Source organism: Falco peregrinus, chromosome 3, assembly GCF_023634155.1.
Source record: "Falco peregrinus isolate bFalPer1 chromosome 3, bFalPer1.pri, whole genome shotgun sequence".
In the NCBI taxonomy this organism is placed as follows: domain Eukaryota; kingdom Metazoa; phylum Chordata; class Aves; order Falconiformes; family Falconidae; genus Falco; species Falco peregrinus.
Genome location: NC_073723.1, coordinates 31,843,105 through 31,864,250, shown reverse-complemented (window position 1 = coordinate 31,864,250; position 21,146 = coordinate 31,843,105). Strand labels below are relative to the sequence as shown.

Genomic DNA, 21,146 nt, shown 5'->3' with positions numbered 1-21,146 from the left:
CTTGGAACAAGTAGTTGCCTAGTGTGTTAATTATGATGTCCTTTGCTAGCAGCAGTCCAAGGCTCTCTGATTTTTCTTTTTCTTCCTTGCTAATTTCAAGCAGCCTATGAAATAAGGATTTGATCAGGAGAGGTGATCTTGCATATGAACTTAATTTGTTAGGTCGTAGTCTTAACTGAAGGGACCTAAATGTTATTGATGGCTGAAAAACAAAACCAGAGTAGTTTTTCAAAACAATATGACTGCTGTTGCTGTGGAGACTTGCACATAAACCCAAACAGATATTACAGTGTAAATAACAAGGGATTTATGGAACTGATTTTCTTCAAATCAAATTTTTGCCTCAGACTAAAGGGGGAATGGTTATTTAAAGGTAATATTGAAGTATTTGCAGCCTTGAATTGAAAGGCTGCAAAACTTGCTCTACAAACTCTCCTGTGGTCTCTTTTCTTCCCCTTTATGACTGTAAGCATACAGAATTTGAGTTAAGATCCAATAAGCTGATATGTGTCTACAATACTACCTTAAGGTCCCTGTTGGTTCCTGACAGCTACTTGTTTTGGGGATTGCAAATGGCTAACTCTGTGTCTGAGGTTGATCTTTTAGAGTGGTAGAGGCAATTAAGCTGTCAAATAAATAGCTAATTGATAGGCTTAGTAACAGTTATACCATTCAAAGAAAAGACATGGTACACTGACACTGGGGAAAAAGCGGTGGGTGTCTGGCACAACCAAACCTCTTTGCAGAATGATCTAGCTCTAAGTGAAGGGGCCATATTAAGATGTGAAGTTGGTTAGCAGCTAGCTTTGATGGTAGTGTTATAACATGAGCATCAGTGGTCTTCTAGAGTTTCTGAAAGTAGAATTTGCAGACTTGAACAGATTTATCAGGACAGGGTGAAATTCTTCAGCAGATTTCAACATGCCCTTCCAGCTTTCCCAGCACAATGGTCTGAGTGCTCGGTTACTGTATATTAAGGCTTCAGAGCATGCCAAAGTTATTCATAAGTTAGAAATGCGAGGTGCACAGTAGGCCAGGTACTGTTCATGCAAGGGATGCACAGACTGCTTTCCTTGGGCTTGAACATTGTAAGTACTGTGTATTTTCCCCTTGAATAAGGATGAATCTCTTCCAAATGAATTAAGATTATTAGACTTTAATGGGAAGTGTCCTGTACAGTATTTCTAGTTTATCAAAGAGGGTCATCTTTCCTGACTTTAGAGGCAAATACTGTTCTACATGCTCAAAAACTGTCTGGGGAGGAGGTAGCTATACCGGGCCTGCTTGTGATTTTTATGTGGCTGCCCAGACTTAAGTGCTTCTGTATTTCTTTTTGTTACAGGCACTTCCAACGAGGTTGCACAGTTCTTGTCGAAAGAGAACCAAGTGATTGTCAGGATGCGAGGTCTTCCTTTCAACGTAACGACAGAAGAAGTGCTGACATTCTTTGGTCAGCACTGCCCTGTAACAGGAGGAAAGGAGGGAATCCTATTTGTCACATACCCTGACAGCAGGCCAACAGGGGATGCCTTTGTCTTGTTTGCTTGTGAAGAATATGCACAAAATGCACTGAAAAAGCATAAGGACTTGCTAGGGAAGAGGTACATTGAACTCTTTAGGAGCACTGCAGCAGAAGTTCAGCAGGTGAGTGTAAACCTTACAAACAATGGCTTTTTGTAATCCAGAGTTCTACACTGGCATACGGTAGTGGAAGCAAATACTGCTTGGCCATGACTTGAAAGCTTCTCTTCTCACTCTTGACTCTTGCTGGCAAGACTACTGTCTGGATTTCCATGAGGCTTTGCTCCCTCTCAGTGTAAGATCTTATGGTATATGGATGTTCTCAATCACATATAATCAAACCTTTAGGGTTTTGGCTTTCGGTAGCCTTGCGAGCAAGAGCTATAGTAGAAAGTTTATGTGGGTCCAGTGCTTTATGCTACAGATGCTGAATATGCCGAAGTACATGATGGTCTTTAGGAGAAGCCTTGGCAACAAATCTTGATCTTTTGAAAGACTTATCCTTAGTCACTGCAGAAAAGCAGAGCCTTTTGATGTAGCAGTCATCTTCAGAGCAGTGTATTTGAAGGGTCTTATGAATTGCCTCTAAGGGCAGGTCTTGGCGATCCTCTGCCAGCACTGGCTACCTAGCAGAGTGCGGCAGGACTTTGGGAAACAGCCTGAAGAGTACCTCTTCTTGCATTAACATGGCTTGGTGGACCATTAATTGCAGTCACACTGTCAAGGAAAGGAAACGGAACTGAGAGGATCGTTTATGTACATCTCCAAAGATTTGTAGAGCTTCAGCTGAGGTCACTGACTTCTAAACATGATTCTGAAAGGTCTCATCTATGATGCAAATTACAGCCAACCAATAGTCATGTCTTTGTAACCAAGTAATGGTGCTGCTCCGTTCACCCAAATGTGTAGAGATTTCGGTGCCTTGTTTGAAGGGTGACACTGATGATAAGGCATAGCTGCAACACTTGCTCCTGTCACTGTATTTTTCTCAAGTGCTTTCATATTTCTCTTTGTTTAGCAAAACCTTCAGATAGCTGTATAAATGTAAATGAATCTTAATCTTGCTCAGAGAAAGTTAAAGGGTGGTGATTGAATATTCAGTGAACTCTTGATCAGGCAGGGTTTTTACTGTTAAAATTAGTAACAAATCTGAAAGTGTGACTGTTGCTGAGACTGACTCAGTAACACCACCTGTGTTACTTGATGGACTACTGCATCTCAAGTCAGGGCTGTTTGGTAGTGAAATATGCTTCTAGTTCCCAGACTCTCCTAAAGCTTTGCAGAGGAGATGCTTTGGGTAGAAGTGTTACCGTGACTCTGTAGATGATAGAATGCTTTGGGATATTTTCCCAATAAAAATACTGTAGAAATACAGGTTTCATCTTCTAAGAAGATGTCATCTGGGAGTTGCATAACAGTTCAAATACTCCAAAATAAAGTGACGTTTTTCAAGAAAAAGATACAAGTATTTACTTCAAAATATCTGAATTCTAAGTAGTGCTGTTGTGGTTTAAGCCCAGAATCTAGCTCACTTGTTTCCTAAAATACTGCCCAGAGTGAAAATAGATGGCATTGGTGTTTATGTTCGGTTCCTCTGAGTTGAAGAATAAGTAAGGAGGCTTTCTGTAACCTCTCTGTTTTTCTGTTTTGCACAGGTGCTGAACCGGTACTCTTCCACACCTCTCATTCCTCTCCCAACACCTCCAATTCTTCCAGTATTACCTCAGCAATTTGTGCCTCCCACTAATGTCAGAGACTGTATACGTTTGCGTGGTCTTCCCTATGCTGCTACTATAGAGGACATCCTGGAGTTCTTGGGGGAGTTTTCTACAGATATTCGGACCCATGGAGTTCACATGGTACTAAATCACCAGGTTGGTAGGCACCACATTTCTAGCCACTCTGTGCGAACTGCCTGTATATGTGAACACAACCCTCTGATATCCCTAGAGAAGTAAGCACCTTTGGGATTCACACTAATGGCACTAATTGAGCTCCAGCTCTCCTCTAAAAGTGTGCTGGCAATAGATATGTTGGCTTATTTGAACCCTGCTATGCCAGCTGCTGCATTTGGCTCAGAGTGGTTTCTGTTACTGAGACCCATGTGCCTAAAGCGAAGCCACAGTCTTGGAGCAGTTGGTGCTGCCAAAGTAGCAGCTGTGATCCTCCTGCACTGAGAGGCTTGAACTGAAGAATCTTGCTCAACAGCATGCATAATTCCTCTTGTATGGTGAGGAGCATCTTCAAAACAGAAGTGTGGGCAATATTAGCTCTCAAAGGAGTGGTTTTCCCCTGCCTTGCTGAACAATGTGCCTCAGATATATTTGAGGACAAATGTGACTATGGCCTTCTAGAGACAGGATTTCCTATGGCATAAGTCAGCAGCTGAAGCTTTCCTCAGCTGTATGGTTCCTTCTTTAAACAGTTACAGCTAAGCACCAAGATTAACAGCTCATTGATATGTATAAACAGTCACATCTTTGCCATTGTTTTCTGGAAGCAGTTTCTACCAAAACTTTTCAGACAAAGGATGGTGCATTGTTGTGATCTTCTTTATCTGCATAGTCTTGTGACTTTAAGGGGAGAAGACAACAGCTCCTGCAACTCTGTAGAGATGCCCTGACTGGTTGCACTGATTACACTGATAATTGTGGTATAAAAATGGGTCTTCTAATTGTTTTGGTTGACGCTAAGCCTGAGATGAAACTACAAAATACTTCCTTCTCCTGGAGTAGGGCTTCTGCGTTTCAGGGGCGTGGAGAGGAAGGAGGAAGGGTAGTTCTTCCAGTACCTCTCTATCTAAAAAGATGCCTGTGTCTGTGAGGAGCTGACCTAGCCGAGGCTGAAAAACTGAGAGGAATGTTCAGGGCTGGGAGAGGCTAAGAAAAGATGCAGATGTCTGAGCAGAAGGAATAGCTTACAGTAGTATCAGCCCTTGCCAGCAGTAACAAAAGAACCTGGAGGAAGAAACTGGAAGTGTATATAATCTTGAGGGCTGTCTGCCACCCCTGCACAAAGCTGTCAGATATTCCCTGCCCCCCCCCCCCCCCCCCCCCCCCCCCCGCTTTTACCTGAACTACTAGATTTCTATCTTTCTATGTGCTCCCACCATTCCTGTTTTCAACCCTCTAATCATGAACAACTGTGTAAAGGATTGTGATAAAGTTGTTCTTCCCTCCAAAACTGGAAGAACTGGCCCAGAACTTAAGTTAGAGCTGGCTTCAGATCTCTACCTGTAATTCTGGCTACTTCAAGGCAGCAGCTGCATGTGGCTAAAATGACTCCTCACAGTTGCGTATCCTGCTCATCTAGAGCTCTATATAAGGATGTAATTTTTTTCACCACAAGCTCACACCAAGCCTTTGGCTGGTACCCTTCTAAAATATCCCAGCCCATATTTGCCTTAAAATAATATTTTAAACAGTCATTTAACATTTGGCACTTCAACTGTATTTATCCTTGAATTTTAAAGATCACAAATAATAAATGTGGATTAGATCTTTCAATTCTGCATTCTGACTAGATTTGTAAGAGCAGGTTTCAACGCACCTAAGTGTCCCTGAACTGTAGTCTTTCCTGTAGGTGTCCCCTGTTGTTTGTTTTTTTTTTAAATATAGAAGTAACATGGCTTGAGTTACAATGTAGCTTAAGTGAAACAGGTAAATAAACACAATGAAGTTAGCACAAGTGGGAAGAACTTCGGGGGAGGACAGCTTAAACATGCTGATGATGGGTGCTTGGGTTGACTGATTGTACTTGACTCTGGAGATGAATATATTTGACCATTTTTAACAGCACAAACTATTACTGTATTGCTACTTCATGGGAGATCCAGAAACACTTGGTTTTGTCTGCCTTGTTTGTAGGGACGTCCGTCAGGAGATGCTTTTATTCAGATGAAATCTGCAGACCGAGCTTTTCTGGCTGCACAGAAGTGTCATAAGAAGACTATGAAGGACAGATATGTTGAAGTCTTTCAATGTTCTGCTGAGGAGATGAACTTTGTATTAATGGGGGGCACTTTAAATCGAAATGGCTTGTCCCCACCACCATGTAAGTTACCATGTAAGTTTTGCATGAGTCTTGCCAATACTCTACACTATGTGAGGGTAGGTGTTGGAGCCGCTTTGTTGACTTTCCTTCTTGGAAAAGGAAGGAGTGTTGGATGGGGGTATTAAAATAATGTCTTTTAATCTTAAATCATCAGCAGCTTGCAATCATTATTTTTCCCTTTTGGGTGTGAATTACAATCACTGAAGAACTACTTTAAAATTCCAGTGGCAAATTGCCCTCCCCTCCCTGAAACTTAACATGGCCAGAGTGAGCCATGACTCTGAAAAAGTAATTTGTAAGCCCAGCCTAGACCTTACAGAACTGTTTCCCATTTAAACTGATTGGTATTTACGCTTTTCATCATGGTGAACATGTCAAGTAAAAGCCCTTCCCCTTTCACTTCCAGAACTTAATTTATGAAACCATCAGCAATGCTGTGACCTCTGGGACTCGACCACAAATGTTCTGCCTATTGGACCACTACTGACTGAACTCTTTTGTTTATTTTCTTGCTGTTTGCACAGAATTGAGGCTGCCTGTGTGGGAATAAAATACTCATAGCTTTGGCCTCAGAGACTTGCAGCAACTGTATTTCATGTAAAATTACGCTTCTCAGAGCTACTAAGATGAACATAGACTTCTAGACAAATGTTTTGGGGAAATGCTTTAACAGCTTAAGGGCTACCTTACTGAACATATGTGCCATATAAATCTGAGCCTATGGGAAAAATAATACTTTGCTTCCAAGATCATGAATGGCAAGGTAGTCAAGTGGGAGCTTTTTCTCTGTCCCTCTATGCAAATGTATTGTTGGCTTGTTTAAAGAAGTGTGCTCTAAATCTTAGTCCGAGCTGCCAATGTGGCAAGCAAACTTCTTGGGTATGGTTCCTTTTGAGTGTGAGTAGACCTTCAGCTAATTCTTAGGAGATAAGTTTTCCAGGTGACTAGTCGTGTGTGTGTGGGGGGGGGGGGGGGGGGGTTGTTTGGTTTTGTTTTTTTTTCAATGCAAGTATCCTTCTGAGCTGGGGATTTGCAGCATGTGGTCCTATGTGTGACAGCTGTTCCAAAGAGGGATTGGAAGCTTCTCCTGAGAACTACTAGGAGAGATTCTTGGGCAGAGTGCCAAGCTTTCGGAACCCTTAGGTGGCAGTGTTCCCACCTCCAACTGCGAGTGCTAGTGATGTATTCCTCAGATAAGCCCTTTCGGCTCTGTGTCACTGCTCCATCCCACAACGTAGTGAGATGCTGACTGTCACTTTAAGGCTCTATTTTTGCTATTTAGAGTTATCTAAAGCTTTTATATATTCATTTTCATGGCACTGGGGAGGGGAAGAGGAAGAGAAGGAAAAAAGTGGTAGAGGGGGATGAATTATCACTGCTCACATCTTGTTGAAACACCACAAAGTGCACTTTTGGTGGTTTGGTTTTTTTTTTTAAATAAAACTTGGTGTTAACACTTGAAGCTGCAAAAGTATGACACTTCTCACTCTGCTGTTGATTAATTGAAGACAGAACTGTTTGGGGGATAGGGAGTGTCAGGATGAAAAGGTGTCCTCACCTCTGGGGAATGTTAGGCAGACCTTTAGCACAGAAGTTTCCCCCTTCACAGTGGAGGAGTCTCACACTTCTTGATTGGAGACTTTTTTAAAATCTGAGCCTAGTCGAGAAAAACTGGCCCCCTTTTCAGAAAGAAACCCTATTCCCAGAGCAAAAGGTAGCTTTTTGTGAGAGCTGACTTTGCTTTTGACTGGGTGGTATGGGCACAACAAGCTCATATTGGTGGCTCAGACTTATTTTCTGTGATGAGCAAGAGAATGAGTAGCTTGTGAAGGCATTTTACATATTGCAAAGTTTTTTCAGCTAATGAAGACCACATATATGTCTGAATTGAAAAGGTCCTAATCTATTTTCCATTTGTTCCCTTTAGGCCTTTCACCCCCTTCCTACTCTTTTCCGGCTCCTGCTGCGGTTGTGCCAACAGAAGCTGCTCTGTATCAGCCATCCATGCTCCTGAACCCACGAACGCTTCAGCCCTCCACAGCGTACTACCCTGCTGGGACTCAGCTCTTCATGAACTACACAGCATACTACCCCAGGTAAAGCAGAGGAGAAACCAAGCAGGAACAAAGAAGTCTTTTTTGTTTGTTTGTTTGTTTTTTGTGGTGTGTTTTTTTGTTTTTTTTTTTTTCTTCAGCAAATGCAAAAGAACATTGACTGCTGTGCTAAAGGCTTGTGCTACCAAGAACAGCTTGTTCAGTATCTTGTTCAGGGAAACAGTTTCAGGATATCTAGGGATTTCCCAAGTTTCAGAGTATTTCAGGTAGTCATTGATTTTTTTATTTTTTTTTCTTAAACATAAGTCACACAATTACAGTGGGTTATTTTTTGTTTTTGGTTGGTTATTTTTTTCTTCCCACCCAACATTAGTCTTAAACTTGTTAGTTTCCATTGCTGTGCCTTCAGTGGGTGTGTGCAGCTCTCCTTTCCATGTCCATAAAGAAGCCCTGTCCCCTCTTTAGAATGGGTGGATTGGGATCTGCCATAACTTCTGAAGTTCTGCCTCTTTGTTTTTGTAATAAAGTAACTTTTGGCCTTTATGGTGAAAACTGTTTACTTATTTATAAAAAGTATTGCATTGAAGCATATATGTATTGAATGCATATGTAAAGCATAGAGGCATGTGTTCTTCCTGACCTCATAAACACTTCTCATAAAGGGCTTTGGGCTCTTCTGGATGTATTAGCTGTCTTCTACAGAACAAAACCTCTTGATACTATTTGCCCTCTACAGTCATGCGGCCTTGGAAAGAGCCATGTTCCCTTTAAGCCATAAGCCATTCCTGGTCTGTCAGGAAACCTGCTAAAGAGCTAAAGTCTTCTATCAGATTCTGATCAGAATGCATTTTATCTCAAGAAGGGTCCAAATAGCTACTTATGACGTTGTTGAGCAATATGGACTCTCTAGTACCAGTAAGATAACACAGATTTTCCTATTACTTTACATTAAACCAGTATGTCTGTGAGCTGCCTGTTGTGACTTTTTTATTAAAGTGTTTTCTTCACTCATGAGTTAATTGCTATATTGCCTTCAATGTCTGTCTTATGGTTGTGATGTTACCAAACTCAGCCTCTCTAATGTAAGATCAAGAAAAATAAAATTCCAAACTTACACTGGCAATATAAAACAAGTTTCTCACTAACGGTTCTATATGTCATGAGAACACATTAACAGTAACATTTTGTGGAGCCTTTGCCATGTTGTACTACTTAAAGTGATGATAGACTGGCCACTGCAGGCTGAGTCAGGCCCTACAGAAATATCTCACTGAATGGGATCCCACATGAGTCCCATCACTGGCTGCTTGCGCGGTGGGTGTATATGTTGGTTACAGAATGATCCATCCCAAATCTCAGAATATCCCTTATGTCTGATGGTTGTATACTCTTCTTAAGAAACCGTTCCTGTGTGGCTTCTGTGCCAATTACAAGTAACTCCCTTTTCAAAAACCATGAAGTAAAGTTTCTGGAGTTGATTTGTTGTCTTTCCACGTTGTGAGATCTGGTGTTTACATACAGGGGTTTTTATCCAGAGTAAATGTTTGATCTACAGTCAAACTGTATGTACTCCAGTAAAGTAGCAATCCTTTGCAGCTGATATTTTGGGGTTGTTTTTTTTGAAAAAAAAAAAAAAAAAGCTTTATTGCTTTTCAGGCAAGTTTCCCGTCCTTTGTAAAAAATGCAATAAGTAATTGGGTCCCTTTCACATAGCAATCGGAACTCTTTTAAATGGAGTTCTCTGGTTCTGAAATCTAATTCAGAAGAATGTTAAGTATGTGCAGCAGGAAAGAATGGGGTATCCTCTGTACTAAGTGGTGCATTTAAATGCATGTACATGGAAAAGCAATACAAAGCCGGTGGCTAATGATCAGACAATGGTTCATAAATCTAACTAGTGAATACTTATGGAAATAAGGAAAGTTTCTTTGACTTGCTGCCAAAAGCTTCTACCACTTGTGTTTTGCAAGGTCAAGTTGCTTTATAATAGCCAATTCCATTCTCTGCACAGTAATCAACATAGATGGTGGGGGGGAGGGAGGCATTGCTTTAGTCTTTAGTATCTATCAGAAATCCCTGAAATTCTCAGACTCTTCCTAATGCTCTTACAGCTTTGGTGATGAAATCCAATGGTGTAAAGAAATAGATGCCTTCTAAACTATTAAAATAGCTTTAGTGAGCTCCTAATGAAAAGGAGGGAGAACAAGTTATTCGGGAGCTGTTGGTCTTTGGTATATCTGTTCAGCTTGTAATTATATCTGGCAACATGTTCTGACAGCAAATCAGTGGTCTCCGTCTCTGGGTAGTTGTAGGCTTTTGAAAAAACTAACAATAGGATTCATAGGAGGGAGGAATTTCTTTCCTTATCTAATCCTAGATAAATAGGTGTGCTGGTTGCTGTATGTATGTACATTGCAAGTAATGAATAACTGCACTACTTGGCAACTGTTAACATCTTCTGTAGAAGCTTTCACTATACACAAACTTGAAAGTTACTGCTATGGGATATGTAGTTTTAAAACAAAATTAGATCCTGTTGTACATATTCAGTTCTACTGCCATTTTGATTGCTTGAAAGCAGTGCCTTTAAAACCTCTACAGTTTGTGTTAAAATCCATTAATTGTAGAAACACCCTTCAACATTGTTCTTTTTTCAACAATATTTTAAATAGTTAAGTCAAAAGAAGAGCTTCTTACTCGGTGGGTACTATGCCGGTGGGACATGTAGCCAGAAAATGGTATGGAAGCTGAAAACTGATGTGGGTTCAAACAAACTGGGTAAATTCAAGGGCAGGAAATTCATTGTGAGTTAGTGAATACACAGAAACCACATCTGGCTCAGGAAGTCCTTGAACTCAAAATAACTGGAAGAGTGTTTTTGGGTTCTGTGTCCTATGGTAAACTCTTGTGCTATTGAACCAAGATGGGTAGGTGAACTTGTTTGTGTCTTGAGCGGTATAGATACTGCTTGTGGGCATGGGTCTCTTACAACGTGTTTATAGCTGTATTCAGCTGGGCTGATCTAATAGTAGCTAAGTTTGGCTTATCTCCCTGTCGTGTCAGTGTGTGTATAGCTCTCTCCATTGGAGTGATTTGGATTGAAAGGTGGTAGTTAAAGGCATGATTCTGATACTTGCTGCACAAGGAAATACAGGGTAACTTGTTAGTGTCCTTGTCTGTCTGCTTCTGCCTCTTCCTGCTATGGATTAGATAAGTTTTTTTCCTCATTATACACTAATCAACTCGTGAAAGTATTTTATATATAAAATACATGTATGCAACATACATATAGCATTCATATATACTATGCATGCATAAAAAGTGTGTGTAAAAATAAAATGACCAGGGTTAAGAATAAGTAAGACTTTTTTCTAATGACGGTCATTATGGAGGATCTGATCCATCACAGAACAAGTGAGGTACTTTATCTAACCTCTGTCATTGCTCAGATCCATATTGAAGCAGAATTAAGTTACAACAAGTTTAAACTGGCAAAAATAGGAACAAGTGGGCTGGATTAGGAGTGATACCATTCAGAGTTGCTGCCAGCAGCTTTATTTGCATATCCGTGTGTCTGGCTAACCAGCATCACTTGACAGAACTGGGTTAGGAAACAACCATATGTGTATTTAGCCTGGGAGATCTGTCACAGATGGAGAACAGCAGCAGCCAGAAACAAAACCTCTTCATCAGCTTAGTTGTACCCATAGCATCATAGCAATGCTCTGGACTACAGCTTTTACAGTGTAGTACTCTTTCTTTTCTATTTTTATAATAAGTATGTCAGCTTGGATTGCATGAGATCACATCTACAGTGAATGGGCTCACTGAGCATAAAAGCCTACTGGTGGCTTTTAGTTGCTGTCCAGCAAATGGAGTTCACATGTTTACATCGAGTGACAGAATTTGAGACTCTTCATTACCTATCCGTGCTCACGGCAAGCCAATCTCCATCGTGGATTTGTCAAAATAACCACAGCTCTCTAGTTAATGGCACAAACTTGTCACCAGAATGATTGTTTTTGGGGGAAGACTTAATGATTCACTTCTCTGAGTGAAGGTAGCTTGCCAAGGATTAGAACAGCAGGGATGCCTGTAACTACTATGGTATTTCATTGAAGGAGGAGTGCAGCAGCAGGGAAAACTAATTGTTGCATGCCTTCATAGGCTGTCATTATCTCTTCATTTGTAGGTTTTAATTAGTAGAACTGCCATGGTGTCTGAGAAGCAGCAGAATGCTAATGCTCTGATCAACTGATATCTGAGTATCAGAATAGTAAAATTATTTAAATTTAGAAGAAACCACACCTTTCTTCAAAGTTGATAAGCCTGTAAAAATGCTGATGCTGCTAACAGTGTCCAAGATTTACTCAACCCACCTTACAAAATGCTGCCATGAATGCTGCTGGAGGTGCTTCTGCTTACAGATCCCGGTTCCTTTTGTTCACTTAATATGCTGAATGATTTCATGTTCAGTTAGCAGCTCTTACTGTCACCTTCTGACTCTTCCTTTGCTATCTAGTAAAGCATTTGGATTAGTATGGGGGATTACTTGATATTACATCATCACGTGAGCTAGCTGCAGAGATCAGTTTGAGTATAGTTTTCGCTTTTGCTTGCTTACAATGCAGTTTGGTGAGAGAGAAGATCCCTCTGTTGTGCCTCAAGGCGCGTGTGTCAGTCACGAAGGTGGCTTTTGTTAAAACATTTGCAGTGATGGCCAGGCGATCTCGGGTTATTCAGGGCACAAAGGTATGTTGATGGATGCTTCTCAGCAGCAACCTTCTACTGGGGTGTGTTGAAAGTCCCAACGAACACTACTGGGGCAGACCATTGCAGCCTTCTGTGGCAGCAAGCACTTCTGGCTCTGCTCCCATTGCTGCTTGTTGTCATGCTACCATTAACTTACACAGATGGAAGCTGATTGCAGTAGGCAGGCTGCTTAGATGTGGGGACAGCATCCCTACCAAAGCAGCTTTTGGTGTTTACAGGGGCAGAGTTGGGTTGATCTTGGAATAAAGCTCCTTGGAGCTGGTAACTTGTTTTTATTTTAAAAGTCTTTCCTGTTAAGAACATTGTCTGTGGTACTTGTTCATGATTAAACAGCAGTCATGGGGATCTGAACGTTTCTAGCTGATAAACATGACCTGATGATTTAGTGCTCGTACTTCTGCTATTTGTCAAGTTATGTGGCCTTTCTTTAAATATGGATAAACATTCCAGTCTTGGAAAAAGAAAATTATTCTAGTTATGTAAATACTTTTTCTAATAGCGTGTCTACTTAGTTTTAGTGAACAAAGTACCATGTTAAAAGTTGAGTAATTATACCACAATTTACTAGTTTTTCCTCTCTCAAATTTTGTATGAACCACTTTTTTAAAAGCTTTATACTGAAGCTGCATTTCCGCCTGCTTTCGGGCTGCTTTCCAGCAATGAATGTTATAGGCATTACGCTGCAAGCTTGTGCATACATGCACATTATACCCATGCCCTGTGCCAGCCCAAGCACTCGTTCAAAATCCCTATTGGTCTCTGGAAAAAGATAAATTTGCTGTTCATCGTGTGTTGGGGTGTTCTGTCAAACTTCGCTGAGGTTTTCTGAAGGCTGCTTGGTGACGTGCACCTGCTTTTTGCTGTTCCTCCTTCTAGCTTCAGTCAGATCTGACTTTGGGGTGCGGCAATGCTCCTCAGGGTCTGCAGGGCTTCCTAGAGCTAGCAAAAGGGGAGGCTAATTTAATCTTGAAACACTAGTGGATGAGCCTGACAAGTTGTTCTTCCCTACCTCCTCCCTTTTTCTCTCCCATCGCTTTCCCTATTGGTATTCCTCTGAGTAGTATGGTGAGGGATATGTAGTAAGACTAACCTGCAATACAGGACCTGTCTTACAGTCCTGAAATTAATAGAAGCTGTCAATCAGTAGCCTGATGAAAGGATATTTGTTGTCACAGACCAGGAAATAGTTAATAACAAACAAACAAGAAGACTTTTTTTCAGGACTACAGACAACAAAGTCACAGGAAAAATAGGGATAGAAAATCTGCAGGGAGGGAACTGAAACCTGTGGATGGTGTCTATGTGTGTGTCTGTTCCTGTGTGCAAATAGTGCTGGATATATTTATGCTGCTTTTGACTGGCCTGCAGGATACTTGGAAGAGATCTAAAAACCTGCTTGCTTACCTATGTTGACTGCTCCCAACGCACGCCCAATCTAATATAAACCACAGCTTCCTTCTGGATATTGGTATCTGTTAGGCAAACATATAATAAAAAAAATATTAGGAAATCAAACAGACTGTGAACCTCAATGTTTCTATGTAATATTTTAGTGATGAATGTTTGGGATCCCTTGTGGTTCATAAATACTGTTTGAATACCAGCATCAACCTTTAGAACATGTGAAAACTTGTTCCTGCATCCCAAACTGATTTCTGAAACTTAATTGTGTTTTATTTTGAGAGTCTTTGGAGAATGCCACAATCTCAGAAATATTGGCTGGGAAAAAAAAATTCAGTCTAGCTGTTGATTAGATCAAAGAAGGATCAATTCATAAGAAAAAAGTATGCATTGGGAAAGACTTAATATCATGTTTGATTTCTAGAACTAAATTGATATTAAAAGTTAAGGTCTTGCACTGCATCATTATATAGTTATATGCAACTACTAAGAACGGCTGTAGAAATCCTCTCTGACCCCGCGTAAAAATGCAAGTATGTGTTCCCGGGGTTTGTTTAACAAGAGGAGATGGGCTGGAATAGCTATTTATTTTGTATCCCTCCCTGGACACTTCTCAGTAGGAGTGTTCTTCATCTACTGATTTGCCATCTGGAGACATGACCGCTCTGAGTCACTCACTGCTGTTCCTCTAGGGGGGACAACCGCCTCAGTCTTGGGGAACGCAGAAGTGGCTGGGGGCAGACTATGTGCCTTGTATCAGGGAATTAAGAGCAGGCTGTGCCCTTAGCCTAGCCTGTTGCTGAAGCTGACTGTTACCTTTATCTCCAAGGTGGAGTTAGGAATTAGCAAGCGCTCATAGCAGCTCAGTGCAAAGCCAGTAGGGTTGCTCTGAATAGCTGGAGTTTTAAACAGAGATGCCTGACTTCCTTAAAACAGATAAGGACCATGTAGATGTAGTTTAAAAAAAAAAAAAAAAAAAAGAGGGATGCAGAAGCAAGAGAACTGAAGGGGAAGCTCTTCTGCCCCACCAAATGCTGTCCTACCAAAGCTGAGAGGGAAGTATGCTGAGGCTCAGCAGCAGGGTCAAGTGGCCAGAACGGTGGGAAAGCTGTGTTCTGGGACACCCGGCCAAAGCTCTCATGGCCCACTACTGCAAGTCCTTGTGAGCAGTTGCTCAGCAAGGGCCAGGAAGGCAGAGGAACATCAGTTTAACAGCAATACCTTCCAAGGACAAGGGCCATCACCTTGCTTCAAAAGGAAGGCTAGGTTGCCCAAGGTGTCTGTCTTGTTAGGTATTTTCTGGTAGCTTCATGTTTGGTTTTGGTGTGTGTTTTAACAGTGATGCACCTAACTAGGTATAGCCTTACTAAATTAGTTTATCTCAGAAAGCTGCATCATGATTTGGTTTGGAGGATTGGCTTTTTGTCCTCCCTAACAACAACCAACTCTGTAAACAAAGCTGCAAAAAGGTCTCTTCCCTTTCTCCTCGTAGGAGTTTTGGAAGCAATGGGACTGTTTTCATAAGGATTCTAGAAAAAATTGAACTATTCTATAGCTTAAATTCTGTTGTAGTGTGTACTGTTTTATCTCAGATGTGCAAATCTCACTTTTTGGTAGCTTCAGCCGGGCTGGCCAAAAGGATTAATGTTAATGGCACTTTCCACAAAGCTATGCAGTCACAAGTAGCCTGGGGGGGTGCATCTTGTTCAATAAAGAGCAGATTTTTTTTAAATGTTATACATATATGTGTGTATTTAATAGTAGCTGGAAACTCGTATGGATTACCTGATATTTTAGCAAAGAGGATATTTGGTGGAACTGCTGAATCAAAATAAAGCATGGGTCTGTTAACTAGCTACAGTTCTGTGGCAATTTGAATAAGGCTATGGAAGACCTGACAAAGAATGTCAAAGCTTCCAACATCTACAAGCTATGACTATTCTTGTGTTTGAGAAGAGTTACTGTTTTTTTTTTACTACCTGTGAATAAATGAATTATTGTGGCATTAATATTGCTTTAAAGCAAGACAAGCATGTCCTTCTGTGGCACTAGCCTTTAACTAAACCGTGGCAGTTGCCATTGACCACAAAAGATGCTGTGTCTAAAGAGTCCCTGAAACAGAAGTAAATAAAAGCAAATACTGCCTTGCTAGCATTGCTGGCAGCTGTGGAGAGCTCCTTCCTCAGATTATTTGGCAGGTAGTTAATGGAGAACACTGACCTGGAACTTGGATCCAAACCGTGGGTGGGCATCTGCCATGGATTCATCTCCTTACTGTTTAGCTACATTTAAAACTTTGCAGTTATAGACAGCATGCGATGGTAATAAGCTCCAAAACTTATTTTCAGCCTTCTTAATGTTGTAAGATGACCCCTGGATCTTGTATTTGAGAAGCTGAACAGTACATGGGTATATGGACTGTGGTAGTATTTTGTTAGAGATTAGTAAGATTATTAACGTTATGGGAAAAGGCATGCAGGGAACCATTAGTGGGAGGTGTGTTGTGATACATTTGTATGAAGATGCTACTCTACAGCATGAAATCTGAACTTCCCATTTAACTTTTGGACAGTAGGCTCAAAATTGATATAAATGATTGCAAGTGTCATTTTTGTCATTACACCATCTCTGCTATCTAGTGGAGCTACCAGTGAAGAATTATTCACAAAGGTATCCAGGAGCACAATATTGTGGAGATAAACAAGTATTAATTAGAAGCAGTTCCTATGGAAAACCAGCTCGCTTTCCAGATGTGGATAGCTGCTAACTGTAGAAGTAGTGGCGTTAGACCTCAGTTGGCTGCATTTGCTTAGTGAAACCCCTTAAAGACTTGTCTGAAGGGAAACCATAAACATCTGTATGCTGTGTCCAGGAATGGCTGGACTGCTGGATTTTCTTGTTTGCCCACTGTGTGAGCTATCGCCTTCCATACTGCGCTATACGAAGATGACCCAAGGCTTTGTAAATAATGGGAACTGGGGAAGGGCAAGACTGATAGCAGTGGTGAGAACTCATGCTTGGAGGCAAGTGTACCTACTGGATTTAAAAGTTGCAGAGGAACTCATGAAATTGAGCTTTAATTTAGAGAGACTGAATATAGGCTAACATGGTAGGACTTGTGTGGAGGGAAGGCTCCTCCACAAGTCATCTTGGGACAATGGCCTTTGGGCTAAACTTAATCTTCATGAATACCCTTTTAGCAAAGGATTTAAATGTAGATTTAAGCAAGCAAAGACTGGTAGCAGAAACTTTCCCGTGGTATTTTTATAGCTGTGAGTTTGGAGAACAGAAGTGGAGGTGGTCTGGTAACTACCTTTTTAGTGAGGTTTGGCAAGGCTATCCTAGTTCTAAGGAATAGCATGAAAATGGTGATGGAAATAGGTGCTTGAAGTCATGCTCAGGAAATAAAGCAAAATCATCAAGGTGGCTTTAAGCAACAAGTATGGGCTTTCTTTGGGGGTGTGTGGTATTTTGTCAGTGGCATCCCTCAGTACTGGAACAACTTCAGGGACAAATGGCCTATGCAGATCTACCTAGTAGCGAACTTGTTAACTCTTGCTTCAGAGACTTTGGGAGTGCACGTGGCTCTGGCTGTACAGGATGTGTGTTTGTGTCTGATCTCACGTGACGTTCTCTTGAGACCAATCAATTGTGACTGCCAGAGTCTGGAGACAGCCTTCTTCATCAAGATACTGTGTGTACCCATGTGGTGTTAGGGGAGGCTGATTACCCTAGTCTGGTTTCTGTGGTTGAATTGCTTTTGATGCCATGGTGATGGAAGCATTACAAATGTCTAATTATATGGCCTGAACTTTGATATCTGCCCAGGGCTTTAAGAAAGGTTAAGGTCACATAGCCAGCTGCTGGCTCTCTTCTACACTAGTTTGGCTTCTGACTGCTTCTATCTTAACTTGTGTTTGTAGTATGCAGCAGAGGATGGACTTGTACACACAAGTGATCCGGCCAGGACAGTGTCCAAAGAATGGATTTGCATTTAAAGGCCCCAGCAGTTAGACTTCCTTAGAGAAGGTAAGGATAATGAACCCCAGGAGATGGGTTTGGGGGTATCATAGTGTTTGCTTCAGATAACCGCCATACTCCACGTAGTTTTTCATTTGCTGCCCTAGGAATATGGCTACTCTTTGCTCTGTCCAGAACGTCATACTGCAATATGTAAGACCTTGGCTACTAAAGCCATCATTTAATGGATTTTGACTCCTCCCAGCCTTGTTATGGGCTGCTGCTTTGTACTTCCCAGGGCTCCAAATGCATGCTGCTTCAAGCTTTAATATTAGTATTGTAGAGCATCCAGAAAGCTCCTCAGAGTCAGTTTTCTTTGAGGAGCCAAGTGCACAGGTGACGTTACTCTCAGAGCAATACATGAGGATATAGCATTGGTTAGGCAGAATGAGCGACTTGCTTAGGTGACTATACAGAATCCGATCTCTAAACCTCGTGCTGAAATTTTACATCAGCAATGAAGTAGACTCAGTTTGTATAACTGACAGCTACTCTCTTGCTTTTGTAAGCCTTCTGATCAGACCACTTCAGCCTTTCAAGCTTGGTTTACTTGATCTCCTGTATAGGAACAGTCAAAGGGTGAAGTCACCCAGAAAGCATTTGTGCAGAAAAATGCAAGTTGAACTGAAAAGCTGTGTATTGATGGCTGCACTATGTGCTTTATCATGTGCTGTAGTCTTAGAGGTAGATATAGAAATATATTTATAAAAAATGCTTGTTATCTCTAGTGTTCTAAAAATACATAGTCAAAGTGATAAAATTTCTTTATGCCCTTTTCTTTCCCCTATTCCTTTTCTTCACCTTCCCTTCTGAAAAACAATGAAAATTCCACCCTCTTCATTCTTCCTCTTCTGGCACAAAGACAACTTAGCCCAGGATGTAATCCATTTCTGGGCAAAATCTTTACCTGCAGCATCACCTCACTGTCATCTGCTCTGAGTCACATGAAGCACAGCATGTGTAAAACCAAAAATTACCATCTCGGCTAGTTGGCCAACAAGCTGCCTTTTGACTGGGTTGGTAAAGCTAAACCCCATCCCTAAGACTAACAGCCTGAGGACATAGTTAGGTGCTTAGTAGCATCCTGGCTTAAACTATGCTACATCACTTCCCATCCACCTGTAGCTGTTTGCCTATAATGAGCATTGCCATGTAGTGACCTAGGGTGGGGGAGTTGATCCAACTGGAAGAACTCATGGCCTTAGTCTTTCTATTTGTTTTCATCCAATACAGTTTACAGCACAGCTGTGCAAGTACTTGTGTCAGCTCAGAGATGGGAATGTAGAAGTGAGCAAAGCAGTCACTGAGGGATAGTAATGGCATTGCCATGTTCTAGTTGATTGTAAAACTTCACCTTAGCTAAAAGGTCCCTTAGTGTTGAATATATTCTGGCATACTCTTAAATGCTGTTCCCTCTAACAGAAAATGTCATTGAAATCCTGTACGTGTAAGGTGAAAACTAAAGCTTTTGATCCTTCAGTGAAGACTTGATATTTTAGAAATCAAGAAACTAACATTTGCTTTTATCATGGTGTTCAGTGACCTGCACAACTTTTTCATGCAGATTCCCCTACCCTTTCTGATGTTTTGAACAAACACAGCAAGCCTAGATGGAGATTTTTGTATTCCCAGTTTTTCCACTGCTCAAGTCAATTGTGCTCGAGAAAAGTCATCAGAACTCTGGAAATCAGCAGATGGGCCTCTGTTTTAAAGTTAATGCACAGTTTTCAGACATGCGCACATAGATCACTAAGCCTTTCACTGAGAGCAAGCCCCTGAGGGCTGCTTCTTGATAAAGAAAGTATTAAGCTGCTCTTAGCACAGGAATAGTTTAGCCTGAACCTACAAAGTCTGATCTACTATGTTCTCTGAAATAACAAGTCTTTTTTTACCTAATTTTGCACACAAAGTTGTTCTTTTTTAAAAAAGGAAGTATTTTAAGACCTCTAATTGTGCTTCTGACATTTTTATAAAAAACTTGTTTTCTTGTCTTGTACATATTTGTCTAATCTGTGCAAAAGAAGCCTCTGTAAACTTTGTATACAGGCATATTTTACACAGTGCAGAAATAATTAGGAATGTAAAATGGATTATCTGAGTAAGAAATGCTGTAACTTTGTAAAAATATAAGTGCAAGATGTTAAATGCTTTGTCTCAGATTCTTATTTTGTATGCTTTCCATATGTACTTGGGTATTTAAATTTAAAATGGTTTACAGGAGTAGGCATTTTCAAACTTTGATCACACTGCTTAGTCAGAAAACGAGAACTGCAGTTCACATATCTCCCATGATACTATTTTATTTGTTGAACACCAAGCAGGGTAGGTAGAACAGGAAGTAGAACAATCTCATATTTAAGAGAAGTAATTTGATCTGTTGTAAGACCCAGGACCTTGTCTGCTTTAAGGGGGGGGTGAGGTGTTTCAGGTAGGGACAGTAGTTTGCGTTAGGTCTCTCTGAACTAGAGCAAGTACTCTTTGACCATAACTCAGCACCACAACTGTCACTCTTACCAAAGAAAGGAGATTATGTACATGCTCTTACTTAAACTAATGTCTTTTAGCAGTCTGTGCTTTCTCTGCCTGCCCTGGGACTGGACTTCAGTTAGGGGTTAGAGCACAGCATCTTTCCATGGCAATTATACTTTTTTTTTTCCAGTAAAAATAATGAGGTGAGGAAGGAGAAACCCTGAAATAAAGAGATTTGTGAGACTAAAGGTTGCAGATGGAATAGGTTCTCTGGCATGTTCAAAATTAATATACAGAATTCAGGATTGCAAGCCTGTCTCTTCTTGAAGTTAGCTATAAGCAAGCCTTCTCTGCTGCAGCCTTCTAAGTGAGAAAGCTGCTGCCATGCAAGATAAGGTATTTGGCAAAAAGACATGTCTCTACTTAAAAACACACAAATCCACAAGAATGTGCTTGCTTGTGCTTCTGGAGGCTGATGTGGGAAAGCATTTGTCCTATGCACTCTTCCTTGCTGGTCCAGTTTCTTTTGGAAAGCATAGCACAGCTGCTATCATCCCAGAGGTGATGCCTTTCCTGGAGACAAGCAGGCAGAGCTAGGTCCGTGCTTTACACCAGAACTCTTAAAAAAAACACCTGGATGGGCCAGGGTGGACAGCCTAGGAGCTGGGACCCGTGTCTGCTGGAGAGGATGAGCTCAGTGTCAAGTTCTGCCTCTCTCGTTCTCCCAGACACATCTCTTAACTGTGGCGGAAGGGCTGCACCTTTGCGCCCCATCATCTGTGCATGGTCTCAAGAAGAAAAGAGCTTTTGCAATTTTGCAGCCTGAGAAGAGCCTCGGTCCACCTTGTAACCAGT

The 21,146-nt window shown here is 41.2% G+C and overlaps 1 protein-coding gene across 3 annotated transcripts in view; it reads left to right on the top strand.

The window, feature by feature from the left end:
• The window catches only part of ESRP1 (epithelial splicing regulatory protein 1), a 34,919-nt gene extending 14,524 nt beyond the window's left edge, over nucleotides 1-20,395 (top strand). Inside the window, exons 10-15 of one of the 3 annotated variants that reach the window (XM_055800584.1) lie at nucleotides 1,343-1,644; nucleotides 3,177-3,395; nucleotides 5,388-5,574; nucleotides 7,502-7,670; nucleotides 17,726-17,831; nucleotides 19,387-20,395. In XM_055800584.1, coding sequence (XP_055656559.1) covers nucleotides 1,343-1,644; nucleotides 3,177-3,395; nucleotides 5,388-5,574; nucleotides 7,502-7,670; nucleotides 17,726-17,816 — 968 coding nt within the window. In that variant the 3' untranslated portion in view covers nucleotides 17,817-17,831; nucleotides 19,387-20,395. Of the gene's footprint in view, nucleotides 1-1,342; nucleotides 1,645-3,176; nucleotides 3,396-5,387; nucleotides 5,587-7,501; nucleotides 7,671-17,725; nucleotides 17,832-19,361 lie in introns of all 3 variants that reach the window. The other 2 variants (XM_055800583.1, XM_055800582.1) reach the window with 2 other exon arrangements.
• Nucleotides 20,396-21,146: the final 751 nt, after the last annotated feature.